We start from the raw sequence: 13,136 nt of genomic DNA, 5'->3' as shown, positions 1-13,136 counted from the left end.
TTTAAATCTTAAACATTATTCTCTCTCTCTCTCGAAAGGAACTTGTCGTTGATTAGGCTGTACAGAACACTAATTCCCTTTTCAATTCATTATTAAGATTCTGAACATTCAGTTTACAACACTGCAATAAACACTGATAATCTATTATGAGTTTAACTTTCTGTAAAATCCAATTCTTCCTTCCAGCACACAAAGCTGTTCGTAAACAGACACCAAAAGCTGCAGTAACTGAATATTTTTTTCCTTAGTTGTTTACCTAGGTGTTCTGCAATTTTGTTATAAATAAGAACATAAAAGCCTACTGAATCAGACTAAGGGCCTATCTAATCTAGCATCTCTGTTCCCACAGTGACTAACCAGATGCCTATAGGAAGGCCACAGGTAGGATATGAACACAATAGCCCTCTCCTGCTATTGTTCCCCACTGACTGGGATTCAAAGGTATCCTACCACTTATTTTCTTATTACTGCTTAGAGATTTTTTAAATATTAATCCGTGTATAAATGGTTTAAATAAAAAAAATATTGCAGTCATGGCTAACAGTCATAGTCTTTTCCTCTGTGAATTTGTCTAACCTCGTTTAAAGCTGTCCCAAGTTAGTGGCTGCAACTGTATCTTATGTTAATGAAATCCATAGTTTTGTTTTGAGGTGCAGTGATCAGAACTGTACAAAATATTCCAAATGTGGTCATACTACATTTGTTTTTTAAAAAGACATCATGATTTTGACAGTTTTATTATTAATCTCTTTATTAATTATTCCCAACATGGAATTCCCATTATTCCCAGTTGCAGCATATTGATTCAACCTTTTCACTGAACTACTGTATATCACAACCTCAAGATTTCTTTCCTGGTCAGTCACTGTCACTTCAGCCATGTGTAAGTGGTTAGGATTTGTTGTGCATCATGTTACATTTACTTACACTGTACCACATTTGCTTATATAGAGTCATTTGTTCCTACAGTTTAGAGATCCTCTTGGAGCTCCTTGCAAACTCTTATAGCCTTTACTAGCCTGAACAATTGGATGCCATCAGAAAACTTGGCAGCCTCACTGCTCACCTCTAACTCAAAGTCATTTACAAGAACAAGTTTTAAAGCATGGGTCCCCTTGAAGGTGCCCATTTCTTACACCTCTTCATTGTGAGAACTGTCCACTTATTTCTATTCTCCACTTCCTGTTCTTTAACAAATAACTGATACATAAGAGGACCTGTTCTCTTATCCCATGACTGCTATGTTTACTCAGGAATCATTGGTAAGTGGTTTTATCTAAATATTTTTGGAAGTTTAAGTACACAGTGCAGAAATTAAATTGCACTATCACAAAAGTGCTGTCTGTGTGAGCATAGCAGCTTGCCAGACAAAATAATCCCCCTTCCCCCCTGCATGGTGTTCTGGGAGGTTCTCTTGAGCCCCCAAATCAATCTCAGGGGTACATGTGAGGCAAAGAGGAGGAAAGCCCCATCGCACAAGCAGGAGCCAGTGATAAAAACTGAGATTGCAATGCTAGGAGCCATGTGGCTCCTCGGACCTAGGTTGTGGGCACCAAAACAAACTGTCTAGGCACCTTCCCCCCCCCCCCACCAGACCACGCAGCCCCACAGCAACAGCATCATCATCATCATCACACACACACACACGTGGGTATGAGAGAGAGAGAGAGAGAGAGAGAGAGAGAGAGAGAGAGAGAAAGAATGCTGCCTGGCAAATCAGGACCTTCTTGTTGCCATTTGCTTACTCCAATTTGACTGAGGGTTTGAGGATCTAGGCCCAATCAGCAGAGAACTGGGGGTAAAAACTTATAATTATGTACCCAAGATACATGGTCAGCTAATGTCAAGGTACACACAACTATTTTAGAGCCTTTTAATAGACACAGATAGATGATGCATTCTGCCAGAGGACCACAAATTTTGGCTGGATTTCGCTGCACATGATAAGCTGTCGTTATGGAAGTGAAGAGGTCTGCTTCTGCATCACTTCAAGCTTGTCCAAAGTAAGAAGCAAATTGTGATTAGCATTAACCACAGAAGGAAACAAGTTATCTTTGTACCCATGGCATAAAGTTGGCATGTTTCAAACAAACCATAGCTAATGTTAACATTAACCAGTTTGTAGGTTGGACAGCATGACAAGGGAAGTGAACACTTCTGAATTCCTTGCATCTGGGATGTGGTGGGGGGAAGCAAGGCTAAGGTTCATTCTTGTCATGCTATGTTATAGTTTGCTGTAACAACCAAATCAGATGAATTAATAAAACACCACAGTACAGAATAAAATGTTCAACCAATAGTATTAAGGAGTAACTGAGCACCAAATGTACTGCTATAACTTTATTACATTCTAGAGATATTTTATGAACTTTTTCGGAATAAATTAAATTTCTCCCATTTCTGAATAACAATTCTACATAAGAATTATCTACATATTTGCTCAGTTTGCATGTTAATAGTTTATCAAGTATGCATAGATGGCTTCTGCGTTGCTCCTCCCTGTGGGAACACTGAAACCAAAATCCCTGGCTTAATTATACCAAAACCAAAGATAGTACCTTGTTTGGCTCCAAGCAAACCATGATTTGAAACAAAAAAATGTTCAAGGCTTCCTGGTGATGGCTTTTTTGTTCCTGGTTTGGATATAATGCTAAGCCACTGGTAAGGATCAAGTGGAAATTATCCCTATGTCCATAGTAAACCATTAACTGTGTTTACCACAGGGGCAGGGAATATGTGGCCCACCAAATGTTATTAGATGCTAATTCCCAGCTGCCCCTGCAAACATGGCCAATGGTCAAGGGAAATGAAGTTGTATTCCAGCAACACCTAAAGAGCCTCATGTTCTCCACCTCTGCTTCACTATAACACAAAATATGGACAATGCATATATCCCAAATACTGAATCCTTAATTTTGTTTACTACACTGTTTCTTTCCAAATATTGCCTCTATTTTCTCCAACTGGCAAAAATAATATACTTGGGTACCTAACAGTTCAGCAGCTTGCACATCCATCCCTAACACTGGATAAACTTATAAATATTTTAATAAAATTAAGGCATTTTTATTTTAAATTTCCACGAATTAGGTTTTTATCATTATATTTTCTACAATCTTAAGTTCCACAACATTTGATGATAAAAATAAATATAGGAATTCAAGACAATACCATTAACTTCACAAGGCAGCTGAGGGCTACATGAAGCCCATAGGTTTCTTCATTTAGTATCTCAGACCTGTAGTAATGTACTAGATTATATAAATTCATGGACAAATATATCTGCATTCCTGAACAGATACAAATGCACAAGTCTATAACACATTGTTTGTTCAGCAAAATTCTTTCAGACCTGATCTTAAAGGGAAACTGTCAAAGGGAATGGTATCTAAAGGTAGATGCTGAAGATTTCCTACTTGGACTAATGTTAAATCCAGCTCTGTCCACAGAAGCATTGCATACTTGCTGAGGACTAAATGTAGATGCTTACCTAACCAGGCTTAGATACAATAATGGGTGAGATCACTATCCTTGCCACCTCACATCTGGCATTTGGCTAAGTAGGAAATCAACATCACAGTACACACACTCACACACACCTAGAGAAACATCAATTATTTTCTGCGAACTAAGGATAGGTTGCAGAGCTGAAGCTTAATTAAAACATTTTTGAAAAATATAGAACTACCTATGTATATTAGACTAATGCACTGGGGGTTCCGACAGGAAAGGGAAGATGATGCAGGAGTCAAAAAGGGAAGGGAAGGCAAACAAGGGAACAAAAGGTGGCACGAATAAGAAAGAGTACTGTGGTGTCCAAACTTTTTTCAAAGAGGGCCAGATTCGATGAAGTGAAGGGCCGTGAGGGCCAATCAAAGGGCCAACCAAAGTTGTTGACCGTTTTTTAGGGTTGAATTTGTTGAGCTTTTTTTAAGGTTGAAGTTGTTGAGGGTTTTTTTAGGATTTAACCCCAGGAAATAAACTGCCACAGGGGCCGGATTAGACCCCTGAAACAGACTTTGGATATACCTGTCCCACTCAGGACTGTAATGGAGGGGTAGAACACATGTTTTGCATATAGAAGCTCCCAGATTCAATCCCTTGTTATCTCTCAGTATGGCTGAAGAAGGGTGCTGTGTGAAACTCTAGAGAATGGCTGTCAAGTCAGTGTAGACAATACTAAATAAGATGGACTAATAGTTTGACTCAACTTCCTATATTCAGTATGTCCCATGCATATTTCCTGTCATTGCCCAAAAATTAAATTCTGAGGCCTAGTTTACATATTACCATTCTGTGGTTAATGCTAGAAAATGTTTTTCCATGAAGGCTATCTACTTGATTCAGAATAATGTTTTAAATCAGGCTTCCTCAACCTCGGCCCTCCAGATGTTTTGAGACTACAATTCCCATAATCCCTGACCACTGGTCCTGTTAGCTAGGGATCATGGGAGTTGTAGTCCAAAAACATCTGGAGGGCCGAGGTTGAGGAAGCCTGTTTTAAATGTTTTTATCACAAACATGAAAACATTCATTGCCTTTATCCACAAGCATGCAATAGGGGCAATTAGTTGCCACGTACTGCCACATGAATTGCCCATACAACACCCATGGATGAGGTATGTAAAAGTGCCCTGCCTTATAAGAAAAGAAAAAATATATGAAGATATATAGGACTGTTGCTTAGCAACAACAGTCAGCCGTGTAGCTGCTTCAAAGTTAACCAGAAAAAGTAGCACAGCAAAGGCCAATATTATGCAACAGATTCCAAATCTCTCCCACCCATTTACCATGTCTGGAGGTTAATCCACAGCTATCAGAGCCCTTATTTAAGAAGGAAGGAAGAGGGGGCCACTGTAGGGAGGGACTCTACTTAAATATTTGATCTACTATTTCTTACAGAATTCCCTTAATGTTTTTTCAAAGATTATGGATCCCACTTTGTCTATTATAATTAAATTATAGGTCTATAATCAATCTGAACCAATACAAAAACATACCTGCCTACCTCTGTTCCAGTTTATTATATTATATACATTATAAAATGTATGTCATGCATATAATGGACAAAAAAAAATTGATCTCTTAAATTTTTACATATTAACCCTCTGATTGGCATGGGTTGCCATTTTTTTTCATTTAAGAAAACTCGCTAGTGGAATCCTGTCTTTATTTAGGACCCAAGTCAGTCACAATATTGAAATCCCCTCAGTCCTTTATACAGCAATACCATACACCCAACAACCACTGCTGTGCATATAAGCTTCCCACACTAGTTGGCTCTTGGAAGCTATGATAAAGTTGTATTCTAGCTTAATGAAGCCCTTAAATGACACAAATGAAACACTGAGCAATTCTTAACAAAAAAATCACTAGAAAATTTATATGCACTAAGAAGAAGTCCTACTGCTTCTTCTTCGGTAGAATATTAAAAAATTTTGTCAAAATGCTTTAAAAACAGTCTGCTTCAGAGAAGAAATTTTACAAGGAACTGCCTACTAAATCAAAGATACTCACTTGTTTCATCTTTCATTCAAAAGCAAAGCCTTTGCTTACATGGGAAGTAAGCTCTTCACTGGAGCTTACTTTTGAGTAGGCATGCATAGAACCATGCTGAAAGACTCTTAAATGTACTCTGAACAAGCCAATTAAAAATTGTGTGTACAACTCTGTGCTTAACTTTTGATGCCACCACTCCTGCCACTTTTCTACCATGTCTTGAATTACGGTATTTGTTTACTTTCACATGTATGAATGAAATAATATTTTGATTTACTTTCAGATTTAGAAACCCACAGTTTAACTGTGCACTATTCAGCAGAGGTAATACATTAGATGAGTGATTAATTAGCCACATTTTCCAGAATATGGTGGGTGGGAACAAAAACAAGTCACTCTTAACATTTGTCCTTAGAAGTACAAATCTTCACACAACAGGATTTCCTGGGTTACAGCTGCAGCATAAAAGCAGATCTCCACCTAACAACATTTTTTATTGCAGCATATTAACTCAAATCTTTGAATACTACTGCAGCCTATCAAATAGTGAAAGCAAAGCAGCAGCTTAAAGAAAGACACAAGGAGATGAGCAGCAGCCTCTTGGAAAAATAGATCTCACATAACACCCAGAATACATTTATTCCTCTTCATCAGAAGGCAAACATCAGTAGACTTTTTTTTAAAAAAAACAAAACAACAACCTCTAGGAGGAAGCTCTCTTCTCTAAGAAGGAGTTCATTTATCAAAAACAGTAGTACATACAACTCACCAATAAGCAGTCCGAGTTCACTTCAGATTTGGGATCCTTTATCATCATTCCGATTTTCTCAAACCGAGAGTCAAAGCTTTCTCCCGTCGACATGGTGCTGAAGAGGTGATCGCTTTATTAATCCACAGAAAAAAACGAAAAGAAAAAGCCGAAACAGGAGTGCTCCCTGAGCTTGCTCTCCTAGTCCTCCTTTCTCAAAGGAGGTCTGGGGATGCGCTGGGGTTGTCCCTCATGCTCTCCCTGCCACACATCCTCGCGCCAAAGAGAGCTAAAGCCGAAAACGGGAGCGAAGGCGCTACCCCCTCCCGTAGGGGGGCTGGGGGGTGCGGAGCAGTCCTTCCCCGCTGCCCCTTCTTCTTCAGCGCCTAGGCTGCAGCCACAGCCCTGCCAGTCTCCTCTCGCCTCCAGCCTGGGCCCCCGTGCCTCTGCAGCCACATTTTCCCAGCCGCCCTGGCAGCCAGCGTAGCGGTTCCTCCTCCTCCTCCTCTCCGATGCCAGCTACCCAGCAGCAACTTCTTTGAAACAAGGGGAGGAAAGAGGAAAAAAGAGAGAGGAGAGGCCTAGCATGAAAACAGGAAACTTTCTCAGCAGAGCGTCACCGGCGGCGGGGCAGCTCCCTCCGTGGAGACGCGGGCCTGAGGGAGGAGGAGAAGGAGGGCACGGCTTGGCCTCCCTTGCCCGAGCTGCAGCAGCGGGGGGAGGCTGCCAGCTGCAGAATAGGCCGCGACACGGCGGTGGGGGTGGGGAGAGAGAAAGAGAAGGGCGGCCGCCTCCGCCTTGCCCTCTGGACACGCGCGGCTCCAGCAACGGCCGCGTAACGGCTAAGGCATCTTCCCTTCCCGCGCCTCCTTTTTTCCCCCTCCTCGGGTCCTCCGCGGCCGCTCGTCGCCTCTGCGCCGCTCGCTCTCTCTCTCCGCCTCCTCCCCGCTCTTTCTTTCCCGACGGCAGCCGCGCTCCTCACACTCCGCCGGGCTTCACGTCTCTCTCTCGCGGGGCGGGCGATGGGGGTGGGGTGGGGGGGAGAGAAGCTGGTGCGGCCGCTGGACTCCCGACTCCGCTCGACCCTGCTGCAGCTGCCGTCCCTGTTCCGCAGCTGCGACCGGCGGAGGAGGAGCCGCTGCTCCCAAGTCGTGAGGGAAGCCGGACCGAAGGAGGCGAGGAGAAGAACGGCGAGGCCCCGCCGCTGCCTCAGCAGCTAGTCAAGGAGGGCAGACTCTCACAAATATGTCCGCCTTCCTGTTCAAACAGACTGAGGGGAACGAAGCGGGGAGCGCATGCGCCGGAGGACGGGGGCGGAAAGCCAGCGCGCGGCGACTTTACTTGGCATCTGAGCGCGCGCGCGCGCCTCCTTTTTTCTCTTCTCTTCTCTCCCCCCTCCTCCTCCTGCCCCGGGTTCTCCTGTCTAGATTCTTCTTCTCTGCTTGTGCCGCCGCCTGTGAGCGCGAGACTGGCGGCCGGTCTGTGCTCGTGAAGTGCTGAGGTAATAACGCCAGGCAGCCGCGAGCTGCTTGCTTGCTGCTACTGCTGCTGCAGCGGCGGCAGCTTTGAGTTGCTGGCGTAGCCTTTGCTGTCGCAACAAGCCACAATCTCCTGAAGCCGGAGTGCCGTGTGCTGCCTGCAGACCGCACGAAAGGATGGGTGTGTAAGACATCCCAGCAGCAAGTCCGTTCCGGTCCTGGGCTGCACCAGGCAGAGGTGGTTTGCGGACTGGGGATTAGAAGCTGAGGTTGCTCTTTTCGGTGCCTTGCGGGGGACCCGTGCCGACGTCAAGTAACTCCCTGGCTTAAGTTCCTTGATTGCATGGCGTGGTCATATTTCATGCTGCTCCTAGGAGTGAAATACGGAAGCTCAGTACATCCTGCGGGTGGTTCTGTCTCCCATCTCTCCCTGAATACTGTTTTCGCGCAGTTACCTGGGAGTAAACCCCATTTACTTCAATGGGACTTATGAGTAGACAGGGTTCGTATTGCAGCCTTATTTCCAGCTGCTGCTGTGCTGTACAGTTCAAGGGAGACTCTCTTCAGAGGGCATATCAGTACTTGGATGGACAAGACCAGAATTGGGTTGTCAAATACAGTGGTACCTTGGGTTACATACGCTTCAGGTTACATACGCTTCAGGTTACAGACTCCGCTAACCCAGAAATAGTGCTTCAGGTTCATAACTTTGCTTCAGGATAAGAACAGAAATCAGGCTCCGGCGGCATGGCAGCAGCAGGAGGCCCCATTAGCTAAAGTGGGGCTTCAGGTTAAGAACAGTTTCAGGTTAAGAACAGACCTCCAGAACAAATTAAGTACTTAACCCGAGGTACCACTGTAAATGTTTGGAACAATCGAGTAAGCGAATGTAAACTGTTATCTACTCACTGGGCAGGCCAATAGCTGAAGAGACTCTATTTAGTTAACACATATTACAGCTATAGCTCTTTTCTAATGTGTTCGTAGCCTTATTTCAGTCTGAGTTGCCCAGTCTCTCATCACCTCTCCCCTGCTAGAAAAATATTACTTTATTAAAGTTTTTTTGTGGAGCCACTGACTACTAAGATCCAAATCAGAAATGTTTATAAAAACATCCCTCACATAGGCTTTAATGCCTTTCCTCCACCATCACCCTGAACAATTGATTTATCTATAGCCCACCTTTTTAAAAACCAGGCAGCCAGGTTTGGGACAGAATATGATCATTTCATACCAATACATAAGGAGCTTCAGTGACTTCCAGTTTGTTTCTAGGCACAATTAAGAGTCCTAACATGTTTCCCTCCTAGTATTGGATCCCTACTGCCATTAGCACCTGTCAGCATGGTCAATGGTCACAGATTATAGAGGCTGCCTGAAAACATCTGGAGGGTGTTAAGTATCCCTGTCCTAAATAGTTTAGCCCCTGTTTAACCAAAGGACCACTTACTCCACTATGAGCCTGCCCAAGTAGCTTGGATGACCAGTGTCCCCACCTGTGGAAGGTAGGCAGGTATCAAACAAAGAGGGCCTTTTCTCTGGCTGCACCTCATTTATGACACTCTGGGCTAGACAATCTGCCCAGCACCTTCACTCTTTTTAGCAACAAGCAAAGTCTCTTCTTCTGTTGGGCTTGAAAAAGATAGCTATGTTTCATTTGCTGTGCATTGGTGTTTTTAATTACACTTCTTTGCTGTCTTTTTAAAATACAACACCTGCCTATATTAAGGTTTGTGATTTTTAATTACTGTTATCGTTATGTTTCATTAATATTTCATTCATCATCATGGATGCCAAAATGAGAGAAAGGTGATACATCAGTTTTATAAATAAATAAGTAAATAAAGTTCTCTGTCTCAGCACCCTGCATATTTCTTCCTCATAGAAATCGCTGATGCCGCAAAGGAAAGTGGTGCTGGTGTTTTTGAGTATGCGCTTTCATACTGTCTCTCCAACTCATGCTCTGCGTTATAAACTGTTAAATTCTTAAGAAACAAAGCAGTCAGTGTGTCACTGTCAACAGGTTCAAGATTACAACCCATAGCTCCTGTTCTCTCTCTCTCTCTCTTTCGCTCTCTTTATGTAGGAGTAGGAGTGGAGTGGGGTTTGCTGATAGGTATTTGCGTCTGGAGTCCTGAGTCTGCAAGGAAGTACTACCAATATGCTCAATTCCTGTTCTGTGCCCTGAGGCCAGGCTGTTTTTTTGCAAAGTACCATTGTAATTTATCATCTCCAGAGTGTTCCTCCTAGGAGTGTGTGACCTGTTGCATCTCTGCCACATTATTTGGGGTTGCCCTGTGTGGAGTTTCTATACCAGGCATAGGCAAACTTGGCCCTCCAGATGTTTTGGGACTACAACTCCCATCATCCCTAGCTAACAGGACCAGTGGTCATGGTTATGGGAACTGTAGTCCCAAAACATCTGGAGGGCCGAGTTTGCCTATGCCTATTCTTTACTGATGGTGGTGTGCTGTGATTGTGTATTGATTACACCACATCCTCCGCTCTGTCATGGTGAGATGGGCAGTGTGCTCATTTTCACAGAGGCACCTTTTAAAATACCGGTATATTCTCCCTTCCCCCTGAAGCCAATGAGAGGGAAATTCTTCTCAGTTGGAGTATATACAGGAATACAACCAGTGCTTTTTTTCGGGGGTGCTCAAGGGTTTACAGTATTGGCACCTTACCCCCCACCCCCAATGGTAAAAGTGTGACACTTACTGTAATAGCTTCATGGTGAGTACCAGCACCTTTTTCCCCTTCTTTTTTTTTAAAGCACTGCACACGACCACAATACAGCTTAGGATATGGCTTAAGTCTGCTCCTTCCTTGTGCTGTCTGTGTACCACCCATGACTGCCCTATCTCCAGCTGTAGTACAGCTCTGTCTACAGAGTGTTCTACCAGCATATCTTAGGTGTATGTGTTGCGATGGTAGATCTTCTGTTCAACCACCATAGCAGAGTTTCCATGAGACCCTATAGCTCCTCAGTAAACAGATTTCCAGTCTACGGACAAATGTTGCCATGCAGTTTTGAATGGCTGTCTGGACAAACTGCACATAATTTTTGTGATGCTGCACAAAAATTGAAAACTACCCCATTGTAGCTGTTCATATAAAGAAGTATATCCATAACAATAAAATTATCTTTTCCAGTGTTAAACAGCTTAGAAAATATATTTACTCAATAATTTAGTCTCAGTTTTTCTCTCATAATCCTATTAGTTCTGTGGCCATGCTCCTGGTCCCAGAAATATAGAAACACACTGTCTTGCCATGAGCAGTTATTGAATCCAGCATTATCACCTGTTAGTCTGCTACACTTCAATGAAGGTTGTCTTGATAACAAATGAAATATAAGAATGATATCAGGTAAGACCATCTTAGAATCCCCTCCACACTTATGCTAGATTGCACTTCATACATATCTGTGTTAGACAGTAAATCTGACTCAACATTAATTCCAATTATCATCTTCCCAGCAACTCAGTTATCTACTGTGCTAATGTCTTTAGTCCTGTAAGAGCCTTTCTCTTGAACCATCGTTAAGGGCTCCAATATTTTAGATTCAATTGCCTGACCCTTGTGCTTAGCCTTTAAAACATAAAATGGTGGCCTTTGTTGCAAAGCAAATAGGTGCATGTTGCACAAACGCTTTGATTCTCAGTTCAGAAACTTGAGAAAGTTTCTAGCCTTTAGGCTCCAATCCTAAAGAGGCTTTACTAAGTAGTAAAAAGTAAAGGTAAACGGTTAAGTCCATCCAAAGGTGACTATGGGGTGCGGCACTCATCTTGCTTCAGGCTGAGAGAGCCAGCGTTTGTCCTCAGAAAGCTTTCCGAGTCATGTGGCCAGCATGACTATACCGCTACTGGCGCATGGAGGACTGTGACTGGTGCCAGAGTGCACAGAAACGCCGTTTACCTTCCCGCCGCAGGAAGGGAAGCATCACTGGTCCTGGTGCAGTTTTCTTAATGATAAAAATATATGAGATTGTACTTCGGGGCCCCCATGAGGCAAGGCGAGGCAACCACCTCAGGTGGCAGGATCCACAGGGGCAGCAGATTCCAATGCAGGTCTTAATTCCCTCTCCCCTTGTTCCCTGGCAAGGAGGTGAGGCACCATTTTGTGATTTGCCTCAGGTGCCAAAATGTCTTGGGCCGGCTCTCATTGTACTGCTAGGGTTGCAGAGTACAACTGAAAAGATACTGCATGCCTATTTGCTAAAGACTTGGCAACTTGCAACTCTGTCAGCAAACAAAGCAGAGCTTTCATGGTCAGAGGATTGGATTTCATGTGCAATACATCTCCTAGGTCTTCCCTCTTCTATTGCTGTATACATTGTATAGCATGACCCTAAGCATATTTACTAGAGGCGAGTCCCAGTATATTGAGTGGGGCTTCCTCTCAGATAAGGATTGCACCATTAATGTTTGTTGCATGTTACCATTAGGTAGGGTGAAGCAGCTGCCCAAAGCAGCAGATCTGGGATCTAATAAAAGGGCAGCAAGTTGTTGGTTATTTCATATAAAATTTTTATATATTTACTGCCTCAGAGTGGGAGGGATGCTTGTAAGATTTTCTGCCTCAGGTCCAGCCTTGAGTACTGTCTACCTGGAGTGAGGGGACTGCAGGAAGAGCCATTGACTGTTTTGCCTCAGGCATCAAGATGTCTTGATGCACACAAAAATATCGGGACAATCTATGCAAAAGTCTTCATTTGCATAATTTCACAGAAATAGCACGTTCTTATAATTTGGACTCCCTGCTTATCAATGTTTTTCACAGGGACAAGCAAGAGAAGGGATTTTATTTTACTTTTTATTAAGCAGACTGAAAATAAAAGTCTCACTCTCTCCCCCCTGATCTCTTGTAGTGGGATCTAAAAAGGTTCACAATATTTTTATGTTAACAAATATATAATCAGAGAAGCACAGCACAGTGTGTAGACATAGGAAGGTTTTAGACTGCTGAAAGGAAATGGAGAGGAACTTTCTTAATATGCAAAATGGTTGACTCATACGTGGCTCATAGCCATATAAGTGCTTGCAAAATTGTTTCCTGGCTCAGCCCATGGAGTGACCACAGAGAAGTCAAAGGATAGAGAAAACAGGGTGGCAAAGGAGGCTCTTACTAAATAACTAGCTACAGTTTTTTTCTTCTTTTCGTAAAAAGACCTGGCTGCAAGCACAGGATGTGATGTTTGAAATAAAATGTCTAAAAGCAATTATGTGTGAGTGTAGCTTATGTTCTGATACATTTGCTCTTGTCATTAGTTGTTTTTTCCTTCATCCTTTGAACCAGTAATATAAAAGAATCTTAGAATTAAAAGATTTTGTGTTGAGGGATTGAGCATATTTTCAAATTGGGTAAAAGAGTCCTGCATTTCAGGGAGTTGGACTAAATCCATGTGG

At 43.0% G+C, this 13,136-nt stretch overlaps 2 protein-coding genes across 4 annotated transcripts in view; one reads left to right on the top strand and one right to left on the bottom strand.

The window, feature by feature from the left end:
- ROCK1 (Rho associated coiled-coil containing protein kinase 1) overlaps positions 1-7,592 on the bottom strand; it is a 56,470-nt gene extending 48,878 nt beyond the window's left edge. For both annotated transcript variants that reach the window (XM_083518565.1, XM_083518566.1), the window contains exon 1: positions 6,269-7,592. In XM_083518565.1, the coding sequence (XP_083374691.1) occupies positions 6,269-6,361 (93 nt within the window). In that variant the 5' untranslated portion in view covers positions 6,362-7,592. The remainder of the gene's footprint in view (positions 1-6,268) is intronic.
- Positions 6,834-10,104, top strand: LOC310713974 (uncharacterized protein; the record flags this gene model as incomplete). 2 transcript variants are annotated; one of them, XR_014529484.1, is made up of 2 exons in its annotated part: positions 6,834-8,331; positions 8,576-9,787. XR_014529484.1 is itself a non-coding variant. In XM_083518819.1 (2 exons), the coding sequence occupies one exon, from the start codon at positions 6,834-6,836 to the stop codon at positions 7,737-7,739; it is 906 nt and encodes a 301-aa protein (XP_083374945.1). In that variant the 3' UTR covers positions 7,740-7,748; positions 9,812-10,104. The 2 variants fall into 2 exon arrangements, 1 of the variants encoding a protein (XP_083374945.1); XM_083518819.1 differs by lacking the exon at positions 8,576-9,787 and adding an exon at positions 9,812-10,104 and having other exon boundaries at positions 6,834-7,748.
- Positions 10,105-13,136: the final 3,032 nt, after the last annotated feature.

Source organism: Podarcis liolepis (genome assembly GCF_965112155.1).
Source record: "Podarcis liolepis genome assembly, chromosome: 8".
Classification (NCBI taxonomy): Eukaryota; Metazoa; Chordata; class Lepidosauria; order Squamata; family Lacertidae; genus Podarcis; species Podarcis liolepis.
The sequence above is the reverse complement of the archived record's forward strand: the minus strand, read 5'-3'. Positions and strand labels throughout refer to the sequence as shown.